The 19,032-nt window shown below is 37.8% G+C and overlaps 1 protein-coding gene across 1 annotated transcript in view; it reads right to left on the bottom strand.

The window, feature by feature from the left end:
* The window catches only part of CLSTN2 (calsyntenin 2), a gene marked incomplete at both ends in the record, with an annotated part of 332,876 nt that overhangs the window by 3,416 nt on the left and 310,428 nt on the right, over nucleotides 1-19,032 (bottom strand). Inside the window, 5 exon segments of the mRNA XM_080350142.1 lie at nucleotides 1,600-1,628; nucleotides 2,218-2,441; nucleotides 3,877-4,025; nucleotides 7,667-7,833; nucleotides 17,219-17,381. Coding sequence (XP_080206268.1) covers nucleotides 1,600-1,628; nucleotides 2,218-2,441; nucleotides 3,877-4,025; nucleotides 7,667-7,833; nucleotides 17,219-17,381 — 732 coding nt within the window.

Raw genomic sequence — 19,032 nt, 5'->3', positions numbered from 1 at the left:
AAGGAAAGAAGAAAGAAAAGGAAGAAAGGAAGAGTAGGAAGAAGAAAGGAAGAAAATATATTGCTCTGTAAAAAAAGGCATTCAAGAATGGTCCTGAAGTAGAAAACTGACATGTGATCCTGGAAATAAATTCCTGTAACCAATTCTGGTTTTCAATACTGTATTGATTCCAGGTTGGTATCACACATTCATTCGTTTCTTAAGGAAAACCAAACTGGAAAAATACATGTCAAATAGATCTATACTTGGATGAGTCTCTCAAGCCACTCTATGGCCCATAAAGAATTTGCATAACAAGCAATATAGCCATCTATCCAAGAACATGGTAATATCATAAATGGCAAGGTCCTGTGTTGTGTGACTTGCAGAAATTAAGTTGTAAACTGATAATCCTTCAGTACGAAAAATTAAGAAAAACATTTCTATCGCTTGTTTAAAATAGCAGCATACCAATTTAATATTTTAATTTTCTGGTCAACTTGGCACAGCGTGCCTGGCAGGACTGCTTAACCAGCTCCCCGAGGCTACCACAGACACAGAGACTGCAATCTTGGAAGTTAGTGCCTGCTTTCCGTATTTCATGTCAGGTGGACAGGGAAGGAAGGCGCAGACAGAAGTCTTATGCCCTAGATTCCCAACTCCTGGAACAGTGAAGCTGGGTACCTCCAACTCATCAAAAAATGCAACCCAACTCAAATTTGCAGAATAGGCAAATCTGAATATTGGTCCTGTGACTGGAGAATACACAGCGACTAAAAGTCAGCTTTCTCAGTCTTGCTATGTGCATCTCTGATACAGTCATGATGATCACATTATGTAAAGTCCCCAAAAGTGGAAAAATAGCTATAGGGAGATATAGATCAAGATTTATGGCTGTGTTTGCCTTTGTCAGACACAATATCTAGGCTGAGAGAAACAATGATTGAAGCTTGTAATGCAGGAATTGAGATTAATAATTCAATAATATTTGGCAAAAGATAATTATTCCCAAAGACAACTATTATCTATCCATTTTAACCCCTGTTAGTGGAAATAAACAAGAGAAGGTGCACTAGGAGGTTCCTGACTTTCAAGGAATTAAACAGTAGCTTAAGAAATATTGCTATGTTCCTTTTCAAGGTGAGACTCAGGCTTTTTAGGTTACAAGGTGCTACAACAGGAATTTAATCAATAATTGTAATGGAAAAAAAAAATGGGATAGAATAAATTTATGAGTTAAACTTGAAGAGCAATAGTTTCAAAATCACTGAACAGTTTTCAAGATATAACATTTAGGGACATGGAGTGTCACCTATGCACTGTGTCTTAGGTGATGGATAATGATCACTCTTTTCTATGCAAGAATTAATTTTTTTACTTACTGCAATTGTAAGCTGTTGATATTATACGATACTTTCCAGCCTTCAGAGGACAGATGCCGTTTCAGGCAAGTGATAAGCAGCATTATTACAGATCATGGCTCCAGGGGATTCCTGCCCCTACACTCGCATACCATCAGCGATTTTATCTTTTCAAGGGATGTACATCTAGTTGCTGCTTATTCTAGTCCAACAAATATTGTTTAGAATGATTCCTCAGATTACTAGGCTTTTCACTTACTTGCATACAAACATCCAAAAGGAAGATTCCTTTATAGACAATCATTTTAATCCTTATTTATATTTTTGAACCTTCACATAGTGTTGAATAATTATGCACACATTGCTCAGCACTAGAATAAACCACCAACACTGAAAAAAAACCTTCACGAATTATATTTACACTACATAGGTAGGGAGCTGAGGCACAACATTACTTTCTCAAGTATCAATCACAAGTCAGTATCAGAGCTGGAAATGGAAGAACAGATTAAAACTCCAACCATAGATTTAACAAAATTCTGTTACAAATAGAGAGAGTCTAATGAAAATATGTTATTCAACAGAATATGTAAAGATGAGGGGAAAGGAATTAATCTGAAGTAAGACAGACACTAAATGGAAAAGCTGCTTTTTTTGAAGCACATACTGATCTATCACTATTTGACACATTTTTTTTTTTCAATGCATTTTACTGAATGTCTTCAGTACAGCATTACTGGTGCCTAACACCGTCTACATCAACCTGGGTGAAGCGAGTTCTTCTGTGTTACTTGTTCACACTATCCTTTAAAAAAATGTGAGGACTAATTTTACAGAGTAAGAGTTAAGGAATAATATTTAAAAGAAATTCACAAACCTCTGTCATGTTCTTTTAAGTCCACTGGATGCTCCATTTTAGTGAATGTGCTGACAATCCTGATGTCAGGTAACAAAATAACACCTCTTTCAGTTTCAAATTGTGCAGCTGGTCTAGCAAAGTGGTCCATCCCACTTATCGTAATCTTGGGCTCATTGGCCTGAAACACCATTACATGCGCGTCTATATCTGGGATAGTAATGCAGACATCTTCACCAAAACATCTGAAAAATATATTATTCATTAACTGCATGTAAGACATTGCATATCAGACTTGCATTGCACAAAACCTGCCCGATGGCTCTCAACCTTTTGTATTGTCTCAGACCAGTCTATTCCAGACTTCGATACTGCCATAAGTAAGGACGTGCATCTACACCAGCTCGTACACAGGCCAGCAGTGACAGGAACAGCTCTGTTCCTCTCATCCCCTCCCACAGTCACAACTGCTGAAATTATGTAGGGACAGCTTAGCAAACAGATTCATGACAAGCTCAGTCTTTAGTAAGGTTGCTATGAGAATAGTATTTTGATGTTTAACTGACATTTAAGGATGTAGTGAATGGTAAAAAAAAAATTAAAAATTAATAAAGATGACAACTAACTTTAGTAAAGCTAACATTAAATTCTCGAAGTGATACCTAATTAATATAATATGGTTTTCTTGTCTTGTCATGTTAAATTGGACACATCATGAGTTCATTCTGGCACCTCCCAGTATTTACTGGGGACCAACGGGGTCTATTATTAGAGTTTTCGTCTGGATCAGCACCGTGCTTTGGAAGTGAATCTCCTGACAAACTCTTACCTTACTTCATCTTGGCACAAGGCTTGGTCCAGCCTTGGAGTGTGCAAACTGGGTTGCTTCCAGTCAAACTACAGCAGAAGATGCTCTCCTGACACTTGGTGTGGTCAGCACACAGCACTGGACTAAACCTAGACCTTAGTAAGAACTGTATGTGCAGTAGATGAGAGTTTGTAGAACTGATTTTATTTTCCCTCTAAAGATCTGCTTTCACTGCTCTACAACTTGTAACAGAGACACAGCCCAGGGGAGCCCAGCAGTGGCAGACGGCTCTTTGATTATGTAGAACTGTAAACATTATTGTGCTGGTTCTGTCACTATTGTTGCAGAAAAGTGGAAGGACACAGGTTTCTGTGTAACACCCAATGCCAGCACTTCAGTGATGAAACCCATATAAGGACACAGACTGACAAAGACTATTCAAGCACAGCTACAGATACTGTTCTTGCAGGTATGTCATCTTTTAGATGTAACAGGTCTGCTTTAAAAAGCCATGGGTCTAGCTAGAAGAAACTACAGTTCAGAAGAAACTATAACTTTTAAAAATGCACAGTAAAATAAAAATGCAATAAGTGCAAGTGCTGTTCAGTCCAGACTGTATGCTCCAAACTATAAATAGAACGGAAGTAAATTACATTAACAAGAAAAGTTTCTAAAAAGGACATCATCAAAAGAAAACCACAACATAAATCAACATAAGAGTAAATGAAATTCAGCCTTTAGGCTCAATAACATAAAAGTATGATTTAGCAATGTAATTTAGCCAAAATTGTTCTTTTTACATACCCAAAGGAAAAAAAGTAATTCATTAAAAATATTCCTAATCTAATCGGTTCAGCTGAAGTGTAACTTACTGGACTTTAGATGAGACTTTGAGTCGTCGTACGCCTGCAGTAGGAAACTGTCTAGAGTTGATGTATGAGACCTTTCGGAGAGCTTGATTTATATTCTCAATGTCATCTCCTTCCATGACAAGGACTGACTGGGAAGGGTTGAAGTGATACTAGGGGAAATGCATATAATTAGTATTTAAGGTAGCAAGTACAGAGTACATATACGACATTTTTAAGGAATGTTGCACAGACTTAAGTTTAAAATCTAATTATTTAAGAAAAATTCTTAGTAGCTGTTGTTGGCTGAATCCACATATTGTTCCCTAAAACATGTACTTGTATCAGTCATATAATTCATATCTGAATTACTACCATTATAGTTAATTTTATAGTAAACTAATCCTGATTTGCTGAACTTTGCCCAGCCTTATCAATTTTGCTGATATGATTTCTGCAGCTGTAGAGTTCAAAACCTTAGCTTAATGTGATCATAATTATTACGATGTATTTTTTTTTTAGGTTAAATATATCCCCCATATAAAAATAAAACAAAAATATGGGCTTAAACCAGAGCAGCATGCAGAAACATCTTTCCTGGGTTCTGTTACCCTGGGTTATCTTTCTGAGACATATTTCAATGTGAACGAACAAAACAATTATAACATTTGCTTCCTACGTCTTCATTAACGTCAGACACAATAAAGGGGATTCTCCTTTCTGTGTCTCATGATCAATAAGGGTGTCGTGATTTAAGATGGAGCTGCTACTTACACAAAGCCAGCTGCTCCTTTGAGCCAGCAAACCCTGCAAAGTCAATGGCTATTCTTATAGCCCTGATCCTTCTCTAGTCCATTGCATTGAACACAAAACAGTCTTGCTGACGAACACATGTTGCTACTATAGCAAAAGACTGATTTTGTCTTTATCATAATTCATCCTTATTCCATTTTTTGGGGTCTCTTATTTGGTTCAGCAAACCATCTGCATTGCAGAGAAAACCAGATTAACCCCCTTGATTTTGTACTCTACTATTGTCAGCACAAAACACAAAGAAAAGCACCCTTTGCTCATGTACAGTCCCTTCCCAAAGCTGGACATTGATTAGAAGAACATGTTCTATTATTTAGAGACAATGGTTGTCTACACTTCCTTACAATAAGAAAGGCTAAAAAGCAAAAGAGCAAATAGGCTGTGAAGAAGAGAATGAAGCACAGGGCTCTCTCTGTTGAACAGAAAACAGAGGACTGTCTTTAAAGCTTGTGCAGGAAGGTCATAACACACTGGCAGGGTATTTTTTTAACAAAGAGGAGGAGGACTAACATGAGTCACAGCCTGCATATGCTTCTTTTTCCTTTCTGTAAGCTAGCAGTAATAAGAGAATAAAATTAGCAAAAGGAGACTCTAGCTAGCTAGTTAAGTTAATAGCTCAGCTGCCAAAACAGCTGGAATGCTGCCAAAGGGACTGGAGAAAACCTCAGTCTGAGCCATTTTTGTCTTTCTCATTAAAAAAGGCTAAATATAGCAACAGTTTAGACAGTGTTTCTGAGGGCTGTTACAGGTATCTGGAAATTAGGTTGCAGACAAAAAAAAAGTCAAACATTACTGTGTCATAAATTGTATTACAGCTGCATTGCTTGCTCTTAGGTGGCTAAAGTGTGAAGCTTCATGAGTCCAAAGTGGCCAGCAGAAACACCTTCCAACATCAGCTTGCCAACATGGCATCTGCTAAGCGCCGGGTAAATAGCCACACAGAACCTATCATCTGTGCAACTGTCACATATGCTTGTCTGAGGTCAGGTATGTCTATTTTTGACACCAGAAATCATTTCTCTTTATTAATCTGCTGTTCAAGGTCAGGTGCCAACTGTTCCACTTTCATCTGAGTTTCTTGTTGTCAGCCCCAATAAGAAAACCTACCACAATTTATCTCGACTGCTCCTTTCATTTTTGCCTCCTGCTGTTGCGCTGACTGTGGAGCTTGCTAAGGAGGTGAAAATGAAAACAGTAACTTTAAGAAAACACTATAAGAATACACTATGCCTCATCTGAAAATGAAAATGTTTCAAAGTTTGGTGAAAGAAAGAAAAGGCAGAAAACAATCCCTCATCTTTTCTTTCCCCACTGCACTGCTAATACAGTAAGGAAGCCAATCACCCATGCTGGAGCAGCAGTGGGTGCTATAACAGAGATTTTTCCAAGCCCATGAAACATGACTACTCAAATGTTGCCAAGTTTCAGGAAGTTACAATATAGGAGAAATCAGTATGCTTTTAAGCACCATGGACCAACTGCTTTAATTCATGTAAAATCCCAACCAAGAACTTACTGGCAGGCATACACACTTGCATTCCAGAAAATTCTGATTGCTCTTTGGAAGCACTGTCTTTTAAAAATAGTTTTTACTCCTAGGTGTGTAACTATGCTGGGAGATACAACAATGTGAAATTCTTAATTATGTCCTTAGTAGGATGAAGAAAAAAAATTCTTTGAGGTGTTCTGCTCATATGTAAAAGCTAGAGCTAGCAAAATCCCTCCTTACCATTACACTTTCAATTTTCATTTAACCCTTGTTTTCACAAACATATCGTTTGTACTACATCACTGTAACATTACCTAGGCAGACATTAGAGTGTATTTCAGGTCAGTCTCCTATCTTGTACAATGAAAATATTTAGCTAATAAAATGTAGTACACGGCTTTTGAGTGCATGCTCTAGAGATGAGGAGTGCCAAAGTCATTTTCCATCTCATAAATGTAACTACTCTTACATTTATACAGTCCTAAGATTACAGGTGGCCCTTTGAAGGCAACTGTGAGGCTGATGTGGCTCCTGGTGAAAATGAGCTTGACACTCCTGCTCTAGATCACGTGTTACAACACCAACCTCTTTCCCACTGAAAACACACCTGTGCAGTTTCGCAGGATGCACAGTCTGCAGCCAAAGTACCTTCCTAGTTTGATTTTGAAGCCAACTCCTTTGGAAGATGGTATTGTGATTTGTGTTCCCGGAAATAGCCTAACAGTGTGTTAACACACCATGCAGGAGAACACCTGTCACCCAATAACGGTATCAGTAAAGGTAAACTGACAATGCACCTCATATACGCATTATAGGATTTATGGTCAAGATACTACCTATGTATCCAAAACAATGGAATTTGTCTTAATGAATGCAAGGCAATCTGGCCACTATGTCAACTGAAACAGGATTTCCCTCTGTTATTCTCCAATCTTCAAAAAAGTGCTACAATATCACTAAAGATAGTCATATGCATAATGAAGATGGATAATGATTTATATGCAAATGTCAAATTATAATTTCTCTACTTTAAGGTTTTTTTTTTTTTGGTCCTCTTTTCATGTCCCATAACATTTTCCTCTTGGAACACACTTTGAATGTTTCAATACTATTACATTGAGACTTTCAGAGTTGTCTCTAGATGAAAGATATTCCACTTATGTTTTGCATTGCTTTAAAGCTACTTGAGATCAAAATTCAATAATTCTTTGGAATCATGTCTATTTCTGTAAAATTACCAAAATAAGCACGAGAACGTGACCTGTCAATTCTTATGGACTCTGAAATATCAGCAGCGCCTTACTTTCTGAGCATCTAGCTTTGCAGTAATGGAAACATTTTTCTTTGCAGTGTCACAGCTCTTCTACTGTTCTGCTTTTTCTTTGCATGACTTTATGGGAAATTACATTGCTTCTGGGAGTACATTTGTACTGTGTGTACTCTACCTTGGGCTCTCCACTTCATAAATCAGCTCTAAATTTTTATCAAAGATGATGTCAGTTCATTCCTCACCTTTATTCCTTGGCCAAGACTCTCAAGAGAATTAATATCCAGACCTTCCTTGCAGGCCTGCAAACAGGAAATCACTTTCTGACTCTCAATTTTGCCGGGTCGGATAGTAAGACTGGCCAGGCTGCCATGGAAATACTGAGCAAATCTGGGCTTGGTGACTTCGCCTCCTGCAAGAAAGAGAATACAATATGATTATTGATACCAATACACAAATCCCAAATCTAATAATTCATATTATTTTGTAACACATTTAAAGAATTGATAGCTGTTTTAGCGAAGTATTTTTGAGATCGCATTGATTGTGATAAGTGGAATTGCTTTGTGGGTTGTTGGGTGGTACCTAGTAGCACCCTGTCTGTATGATTGTCAGTGTTTCTCCAGCATTATATTCAGGTGTTTATAAAGCTGTGATAACATACTCTGAGATGAAACATAGCTTCCCAAATCTGTGTCCAAGGAAGCACACAATTCTCAGTGTGTGACAATTTAGCCCAGGATGCCCAATCTCCAAGTCCTAGTCACTCTAAAATTCTTAGCTCCCAATATTAGATGAGTATAAATACATTTAACCCAACATGAAAATGGTTATTCTGTATATGTTAAAGCACAGTGCATAATTGTAGCTAATGTTGATAGTAACACTTTTACAGAATGTTATCCAAATTCTTCTAAATACTGACCTTTCCCAATAGAAAGGTCTGACCCTGAGCAAGACACATTTCATGTCTGTGCAGCTCCACACGCAGCTGACAGGCAGCTCAGAGCCTCAGACCTCACTGGGCAGGAGGAATGTGCAGTTCCCATGTCCAAACTTGACTCAGCACTAGAACTGCCACATGCTAAGAAACAACTGAGGGAAAGGCATAAGCTACACCCAACTGCTCTTACTGCTTTAAGACACTGAGTTCTAACACCAAACCGAGCCTAAGCAACAGTATTTTTGGGATAACGAAGAAGGTCTAAATAGATTACACAAACCTTTGGAGCAGCAGTGCAGAGAATGAAGTGGAGCTCCAGTGATACTGATCTTCAGGTAATCCAAGTGTCCTAAAATTTTTTCTACTTCTAAATCTCATGGTGCAGTGAAAACAAAAAGTGTTCTGTAGCACAGCACCTGCCAGTTTCTACCCTGAGGTCAGGCCATCCAGTGAACCTAGATTGCATCAGCAACTTTCATAGGATTTTTTTGCTGTCAGGGTCTTTTTGCTCTTTCCTACAAGTGAGATACAGCTGAGATACGGCTCACCTCCACAATGGCATTACAACATCAAGACCTCAGAGAAGAGGAAAAAGTACTCCTCAGCTGTGTTACACGCTCTGTTTTGCTCAGCTCTGTTGATTACAACAGATTAATATGTTGTGGATGCTAATTCTTGGGGAATAGTTAAGTAGGTTAGACTTAGCTGAATGACGCAATCAACAAAGGAGGACAGAACCTTCCCTGCTGTCAGTCAGGGAGTTAGGTTGATGGCTGCAACACAAAAAAGACTGAAACAGCATCACTTATTCTTATTACAGACCCTTGCATGACAAATTTTAAGAGCTACTGGTGGTTTTTTTTCCCTTCCTTTAATGTAAATGTTGCAGTCACAATTACAATTGTGAGGTGACAGAGGCCACAGTGTTATTCAGAGCTTGATGATAAAATTGTGTATTGCTTTTTCCATCTGACCCAGCACACACATCCCCTCCCAAAGCCTGGCAGAGACAGGAGGATGTATGTTGGCCTTTTTGGCATTAATTCAATCTTCATAATGGGAAGATGGTGTCAACATACTGTGGGAGGCATCCAGAGGAACTGTTGACTTTCGTAATTATTCACTGTAATGCTGTTCACTGCAGTCATTGTCAAAGGAGTATGCATCACTTTTTTTCACTTGCTGAGATAATAACTATTTTCTGGACTGAGATTCTTCTTCTTTTTCTTCTATGCTGGTTCTGATCTCTTCTGCCTGCAACTTTGTTGTTGTTGTTGTTGTTTTGCTTTTTCATTTCTCATTGGGTTGATATAAAGAATGGCAGAATTTGATTACTATTGAATTTTACATTTGTATTGTTTTCACTTCAGAGAGATAAAGTGCTGTTTGCATTCACTTACCAATCTCCAAAGAAAAATCATGCCTTTTTGTCAAAAGAAGTGACTTTATTGGCCTCACAGATCTTCCCTTAGGCCTTTTGCCCTATGCTAATAATGAGCAAGTAATTATCAGGACAGTCTAAGCACAATGAAGTTTTCAGTGGAAATGATGAATCAAGAGGATTTCCAACTGAGATGCAACTCTTTTAAGAGATTATAGACTCTGCTTATACTGACCCAGATAATTAAGGAATGATCGATTATTCAGGGTCCCAACATAAAGATTAAAGTGAATCTGGAGGCAGCTGCAAGACATTCTGGCTCTGAAGTCCTCAGGTCCAAGTCCCCAAATTTATCCCATGTCTTTATTATGGCAGTTTAGGGAGCTGGGTTTAACTTCCTGACAAGCACACTGGCTGTTAAACAGGATGAAACCTAACACAGATTGCAGTAGTCCCAATTAGAGACTTGAGTTTTTATACTCCCAGAGCTTCTCAGCATAAAAAAGTTTTAGTGCGTTTTTTAATATAATTCAGACAAAAATTACTCAGAAAATTACTCATCAAACATGGCACTATTTAAGTTTGTCCCTGCTGTTGGTAGATATCATACCCTGAGGACCTCAGACAGACAGCTTTAGGCTTTAAAGTATTATCTGGAATAAAACAAGTGCAGAGAACACTAAGGGCTACCTGGTCTTAAGTATGCATATGGTAATCTATCTCTGGTAATCTATCTCATTGATCCATGGATCAAAAGTATGGTATAACTTGCACTGTTTAGGATATTTTTTCTCAAGAAAAACTCTCTATACGCTCTCCCAATTAAGTCAATCAATTTTTGTTATTCCCAGGGGAACTGTGGGAAATTATGACAATCACAATAAAATGTTGCAATCTTATATATGTTAGAGGAGATCACAGTCTAAGTGATGTTAATGCTGCCCAAATAACTATACTCCTATTCTCCAAATAACATTCCTATGCTGGTGCATAGTTCCCAGTGCAGAAATTCAGTTAAATAAGGGACATTATCTATGCTGCATTAGTGACAGATAGGAATGAAAATTCAGCTCTCAAGAGAACTTCTTCCTAAACTAACCTTCCACATATGCCTGTATTTCTGCTACAGCTAAACTCCAGCAAAGATCTGTGAAGTGCATTGAAATTTGCTCCATCTTGTTTTTGATAAGAAGGGCAATAAAAACACTGCTGTACTGACAGAAGCATCCGCACTGCTCAGAGAGGTTGTGGAGTCTCCTCTGGAGACATTCAAGACCCACCTGGGCACATTCCTGTGCGATGTGCTCTGGGTGAACCTGCTTTAGCAGGTGGGTTGGACTGGATGATCTCCAGAGGTCCCTTCCAACCCCAACCATTCTGGGATTCTGTTGAGTGATACTGGCTGCTGCTACATTGTCCACAGTGTATTTGGCTCTCAGGGATCTGATCCCTCTCCATCTTTTAACTCTTAGCACTTTTCTTGCCTCGAATAGTAAGTCAGTTCTCTGCCTGCAACTGGTATGTCAGCAGAATATTTACATGTAAGGTTAATAAGGTTACTCCACAGAAGGACTCCATAAAAAAAGTGATCTCCATCCTAGGCTAAGCAAAGAGGACAATGACAGGAAAACGTAAAAGAAAGACAGAACTGAAAACACAAATAACTTAGAAAACAGGAATTACAGTAGCCTTCTGCTATCCTCATGATACCAAAGTTTCTCTGTTGACAGGGTTCTCCTAAAGACTTTCCCCTGTGCAATGTGCTCAGCTTAATTACGCTGTGAAGCTCCAGCACTCCAGAGTGGGTGGTGTTATTAGAAATAACAACTTACAGTCATGGTAAGCTACAACATAACCTTGTGACAAGTCATTAACTTGTGTCACTACTTTCCTGCCAGGACTTCGGGAATAATACACAGAGTAACAAGCCATTTTAGGAGGGGAAGAGTATGAACTCAAGACCTTGTATTTTCACAGAAACCTGGAGGAAGTCTGTTTGCAGGCTGTGGTACAATAGATGATTAGACTACCAAATCATGTAATTTACTCCCTTCTTCCGGGTGCCTTTGCTACAGAATATATCCCATAAAGGGATCACAGTAGGAACCTATAAACCCTGGTTTAAGGGAAGAAATTTCTCACTCTGTGAAAGGGTTCATTTGCTATTTCCCCAGATAAACTGAATCAAAAATCATGAATTCAGAGGAGACCTTACTAGGGTAAACTCCCAGAAAGTGCAGCTCTAGGATGAGCCAACCTTAATTTGTTTGTACTGCTTAGGAGAATGAAACAGGATTGCAAAAGCTAGAAGGGAGAATAAGAACAATTTTGTGGTTGATCAGGAAGTCTGATTCTATTCTTGCTCTGATGCAGATTTTTTTAAGTGACCTGAGGAAAAATCACCTGCCCTCTTGATGCTGCACTTTATCCTCACAGAATAAGAGTAATTCTACTTCCTTGCTACCTCTTTACTACCTTGTTACCTCTTTATTGTTTGGAAAGCTCTCAAGGATCTTTATCTGGAAGGGCAAAGTTGAAGTATTTTTCTTGCTAGAGAAGAAGACAGAAGAATTGAGAGCTGAAGTTGAGCCTTGGGGAGGTCACTACCATCCCGACGGACCATGTCTACTTCTAACACCCATTCAGGGAGGCAGGGGGTCAGAGACAGTGCCAGGGTCACACTTCCCACTCGTTGGTGTCTCTTTTGTTCTCGGAAGCACACATACAAGGATGTCAATTTTGTCCTTGAGAAAGGGTAATTTTGCCTCAAAATCTCTTTTACTGTTAAGAGACAGAACAGCACTTTGGACCTAAATAACACCACCTACATCAAAATCACACCCTTGACAATCACCTGCGAGACCACTGGTGTGAACAGAAAAGGCCCTTTAAAGAAATTAAAATTAAGTTATACCCCTAATTCTAAGTATGTGCAGAGAAAGCTGTCAAACTTTACGAGGGTACATAAAGGTCTAATTTCAAGAATATCTGTACTAGGACTCCAAACTGTTCATTTTGCCCTCAGTTACTTCATTAAGAGACCAGTTTGCTTAGCTCTGTAGGCAGCATTACTACCTTTTTCCAGGTCTAGTGCCACTGAAATCACAGCTAAGAAGTCAGTTAGGATTTGCCGTCATGAAGACTGGCACTCTGCTAGAGAAAGGCTGCAACAGGTTAAGAACTTTATGTCTCCAGCTGCTATTGCTCTTGGGTCGCATGTAATTGAATAAACACAAACAGTTTAGCCTAAAGATAATGCTTTAATTCCCACCCCCAAATAAACTACCCCTCTCTAAAGTACAGCAGTATTAAACATAAACAACACAAAAGACAAAAACAACTCTATGCTAACCATTGCGGTAGGGCCCTAAATCAATGAGGTAGCTCTGCCTAGATTTTCTGTTCAGTGAGCTCCCTGAAGAAACAACAAAGGTTTTTAAAGTAAAAAAGGAAGACTATACTAGAGCGAAATCCAGAATTCCTAATATTAAGTAGAGAAAAATTCATATTGATTATGCCAGGACAAATGCAAAAAATATAGTTTTATACAACTTTCCTCATGTCCAATGTGTCATTAAAGCTGAAAACTATCCTCTAGGCTTGGTTTTAGGTAACTAAGTAGTTTCCTGGGTTCAGTAAACTTTACCCAGTGCCTGACAGGCCCCAGGGAAGTTTTGTTCTGTTCTCTTCTCCTCCTTTTCTTCTCTTCTCTCAACTCTAAAGCCTGGCTCTCTGCTCTTTCAGACATCTTCACTCTCCACTTGTCTCCAGGCTGCCATGCACACCCTGGGACCTTAATGTCTGTCTCCAATACCTTCTTGCCCCCTAAAAAAGACTCTGCTCTTCAGGAAAAGGCTAAATTTCCTCCCTTTAGAAGAGTCCTAGCATTCAACTCACATTATTTGAAGAAATATTGCATAAAATCAGGAACAAAATCAGGCATGCTTTTTACACTGCCAAGCCAAGGATAAGAATGGAAGAGAGACTTGCCCATTACAACTGGAATGTTCATGTCAAAACACAACAACAGCAATAAAGTGAAAAAATAAAGGCAAATGGTTTGATGCAAATGGGATAGAGAGCACACCATAAGGTAAAGTTTACATTTATCATGTAAGCCTGAGAAACTGCACATGTGGTTTGTTTTCATGTTAGATTCACGAGAACAGCACCAAACTTCAACTGCTCTTATATTTCACTTGAACAGGGGAAGGTAGAAATAAAAACTAACCTAACTTTTCATAATAGATACTATAAACAGGGCTATAAAAGTCATAAAATAGTTACTCTGGAATTGAAATATTAATAGGAAATCTTGATCTTAAAGCAAATAATTATTTTGCTGTGCTCAAGATTCCTGCATGACATAGCTCTGAGAAAAACAAGAAGGAGGTGCAAGCATGGTACTTGCTGTGTAACCTCCGGATGAGTACCAGTGTAAGTGACGACAAGACCAGGGCTGAAAGAGTCACTTTTCTCATAACCTGGAAGATACTTGGATTCCTAGAGAAATAGCAGAAAAAATCCCAGTTTTCAGCTCAGAAATGAAAATCGTCTGGAGTAGCAGATTTTCCTATCAGTGCTAACAGAGTAAAGCACAATTATTTTTGGTTTTGATTTTTTGCTTTACCCTCTAAATACAATCTTCCTGCTCCCCAGCAGTTCTTCAGCTGCCCTGCAGTCATGATGACTTACTTTTTGCTGTGAGCAAATCAGCATTGGTATGGTAAGAAAAAGGAAAGTTATTTCTCCTGGTTCATTTAGTTGTCTGAGTTGAGATTGTTTTTCAAATAATTTGACTTTGATACATGGATACTGTGTACTCAGAACTACAAAATGGTTTAGTAAAGACAGAAAAAAAGTCTTGTCCTTTCTGAAGGAAGAGGTTAGAGCTTGTGTTCCCATTCTGCCAGTGCTTTGATGAAAATGGGAGGAAATAGGCTGAGTAACCCAAAGACAGACTGAAATAGAGTCCCGAATCTTATTAACAAAATGACCTTCCATGCGATTAATTTAAAATAGTTTGAGGTGATCAAAACAATCTTATAAAAAGATACACTTTGCCAAAAGTGATATCTTGAAATCTTGTTTCATATAGCATTGAAAATTCATCTTTTTGCCTGACACATGACAGTTTAGCAGAATCTTTAGCACACTATCTTAGCTAAATCTGACCATTTTAATGAGATGGAAAATGTGTTTCTGCTTTTGATGAGCTCTAAGTTTCACACAAAACAGCAACAACAAAATCTTGCAGTAAATATTAACAACAGCAATAGGTAAAATTTCAGTACTTTAAATCAGTTGTTTAATCAAAAAGGAAGAAGAATCTTATCCCGAATGGTTATTCATTAAGCCATCAAATTATTCAAGAAAAGCTAAAAATGTCTGAAAACAATTGCAACTTTCTATTTGTTTAACAGCTTCAATACTAAATATAGTCTGTGGCCTAAATTTATTATGAGCCTATATAAGATTTTTTACCATAATTCTTTCTCTTAACAATTTGAGATGAAGAGAGAAAAATGGAAAGGAAATGAGATAATTCTTATTGTATTTGGCTGCCTTGGAGGTAGATGAAACCCACAGATGCAGCAGTGTGGCAAAACTGGCAAAGCTTTTGCTCACACAGTGCGTGTTCCATGGAACTGCTGCACAGTTCTCGAAACTTTCCACCTGCATGATGATTCACCCGAGACTCAGGAAGGGGCTGAAGGGAGTGGATTCCCACCAATACTGAAAGTTTTAGGAAAAAAGAGAGTGAGAAAACCACCAGGTATGAATGAAAGAAGTTAAGGGGCAGAAGCACTACAAATAATGCACAAAAATATTTATATAGACCTATGCAGAAGACATGAAGTAAGGGATTAAAATAAAATTTCTCTAGCACAGCTACCGAGAAATGCTGATTTTTCAGAAGGCTATACTCCATGATTATTCACAGTCCCTGCGTCATTTGCTCATGTCTGGAAAGAACTCAATTTATTCCATTTAGGAATTACATCTGCATTTTTTAGCTCTGGAACTTTGATTTAAAAATACTGCGCCAGAACTACACAAGAAAACAAACAAACAAAAATAAAATTAAAAGAAAATTCATGTAAATCAAATTGGTATCTGTCAACTATTTGTCCCAGGAAGCTACTGGCTAAACCACAGTTCTGGTTTCTGAAGAGTCTGATAGCTATTTCACCATGTATTTTTAGCTAAATAAGGAACAACTTGCCCTTAGAACACCAACACCTTAGAATAAAATGAAATGTATTCTGTTATGTATTTAACATCAATGAGAAATTCCAATATACCTAAAGTTCATCCTACAGAGATGGAAGCCCACACATGCAAATACCAGTCAGATGAGAATCAGTGTATACTCGTACAAATATAGGGGATTAGTGTCATGCTCATTAGCTATCATTCTTATCTTGGTGATCAATATTCAAAATTTATCAAATCTTGTTTTTAGGATTAGTATGGCGTTATTCTGCATGTTATCATCAAAGTAAAGATTGGATCTTTAGTGTTCACAATCCAACAGCTGGATTTGCTTCAAATATTATTTACACTGAGCAGCTCTGCCATGCATAAGATGTCCAAATTTTGCAGATAACACATTGTAAATGAGCAGAGATCAAACTCGCAAACAAAGTAATAACAGAAAAAGTAAGCCAACATCAAAGAGCAGGGAAGAAACACAATCTGTGTGAAAGCATTTTTTCTTAATTATACAGTTTGCTTCACTTCATATTCTGTCTTAAGTGAAAACAAGACATAATAAATAGAAAATCAACATGGAAGGTTACTGGAGACAACTTTGCGGGAGCAGATGAGCTAAAAAAGAGGACTGCTTCAGTTGTAAGGCAGGAACCAGAAAAAGAAACAGTGGCATAAGCACCAGACAAATGAATGAGAAGAGCAGGATTATAAACGGTACAAAATGGAACAAACCCTAATATTTAAGGAAAGACCCATACAAGTATGGCTCAGGGGTTGTAACTCTTGTTTTTATCTTACTCTCACATCTGGTCTATAACAGGGTGAACTGATTGAATTAGTGGAATTACTGGTGATATACATCCAATTTGAGGAGTGCAGGATCAGGCCAGGAGTTGTGGAAGAAATTTGAGGCAGAGACTGAAAGATGATAGCTGGAGCTCTTCAGAGTAATATTTAGATAGTTTGTAGAACAACGGAAACAATTGGAAGAAGTGAAGAAGAAAAATAAAGACGACATTCATTCACATTGAATACACAAACTGTATTCCATACTTCTTTAGATGATAGAAATGCAAAGCCTGTTAATGTCCCATCCATTTTATCCTTGGACTTGATTCATTGTTAACGCTGGATTTACTTTTGATATTATATCATCAAACTTTAAGTAATTTATTTACTATACAATCAATGACACAAATAAGATCATTCTTGGTCTGAATTGATACTTCTACTTTCTACTGTTAGCTGTCATATTACCTTGCCAACAAGCCCCAACTGTCAGCTGCATGGCTATGTGGGAGGGGTGGATAGGCCAGTCATTGGTCACAAGGTAAGGTTCATATGTTGTTCCATCCATGTATAGAGTAACAACAGGAAACTCAACATTGACAACGTAGTAATGCCATTCTTTATCACAAATCTGAAAGGCAGAATGCAAGAGAAAAAGATTAATTAGCACTTATTGGAAGGTGTCTGCTTTTATATGCCATATATTTTTAAATGGTATTGTTTCCAAATTTCAGTCACAGAAGAAAATAACGTTATTGCAATGTATACATCTCTAAAATTGATCAAAGTGTAAAACAATGTTAATAAATATTAATGGTACACATGCAGAATATATTTGATAAATAGAGCCATCTTAAAACACACTCTTTGAAAACAAGACATGGATAAAATAGAAAAATCATACAATTTGGTATCTGGTCTACATTTTCACCATTGTTAATATATAGTATTAGTTCCTTAATGCCTATACTAAACTTTTGAGAATGCAAAATTGTTGCATACTTGAGACATATAAGCATAGTTACTGGGGATCCCTGTTAGTTCCAAATTAAGAAAATACATAGCACTTAGTCACTAGATTGATGAGTTATTATTGATGAGTTGATTCAATTGTCATTATTAACTTATTACATATACATAAACTTTGAAAAGCAGCAGCCACAGTTACATTCTCCTTTCAGGATGACAATATGAGTGTCAAATCTCATGAATTTCTGAGCTGGACAAGCAGGCATTACTGCAAGATGGACAAATTCAGTTTTAGTTCAGAAAGGCACAGCCAGCTGAATCAGCATCTCTGAGGACAGAAGCCCAGTGTGTAAATACCAATGCCTGCCCCACTCTTTTTTCTTTCATTGTATCTTTCTCATTGAAAAGTTCAAAAGAATAAATCACAGCAAATTGGTGGATGGGTAGGCTGCTTTTAAAAATAAGGCAATTGTTACAATCATGCTACTTTCAATTCTGTAGAGATACTTGTTTTGATGTATTAAGAAACAGAAGTGCTTGAGTGCAGATATCCTTGCTGTTTCGTAGAGGCAAGCAGAAGTGATGTTCAAACGTAACACTTTGTCCTTGGCCAGGTTAAGTGCTATCTGCTGCAATATCTGCCCTTTGAAAACAAAAGCTAATGTTTTGTTCCAGAAGACATTTCAACAAGGACTTAATCACTTCTATTTCAAACGGATACATTTATTACTGCAGACATCATAGCTCCACAGCAAGAGATAAATGCAGCAAGGGGCTGCTAGAGCTTTCCTTTTGTAAGCAGTAGACAGCACAAATGTTTTCTGAAGGTTAAATGAAGTGAAACCAAAATGGAAAGTAAATAAATTGGAAGACTGAAAACTTCATTGAACAAACAGCCATCACGAACAGTATTTTGCAGTCCTCCCTTTCAAGGAAAAACAGCTTGCCAAGTTTCCTGACCTGGTCATTAGAATTTGATGCATCACAGCTGCACGTGTCAGACATTTTATATAAAAGAAAATGAATGATGTGTCCATATTTGGGAGACCTTGCATGACAAAAACTACAGGCCTTTAGTACCTGACACTTTTCAGAGAACTATCCCAGCGTGTTTGTGTTTTACAACCCTAACCTGCATCACTTGGGATGCCCCAAGTGCTATTAAATGAGTGAGCAATCCTTCTTGTATTTAACCAAAGCACGAGCACTTAAATATAGCAAACCAAAACATTTTGGGATGTCATACACACAAGGACCATGATAATGTGTAGCTAGTCTGACTTCTCTGTTGACTGACCAATAGCGAAGTTATA

The sequence above is a fragment of the Nesoenas mayeri genome, assembly GCF_963082525.1.
Source record: "Nesoenas mayeri genome assembly, chromosome: 9".
Classification (NCBI taxonomy): Eukaryota; Metazoa; Chordata; class Aves; order Columbiformes; family Columbidae; genus Nesoenas; species Nesoenas mayeri.
The sequence above is the reverse complement of the archived record's forward strand: the minus strand, read 5'-3'. Positions and strand labels throughout refer to the sequence as shown.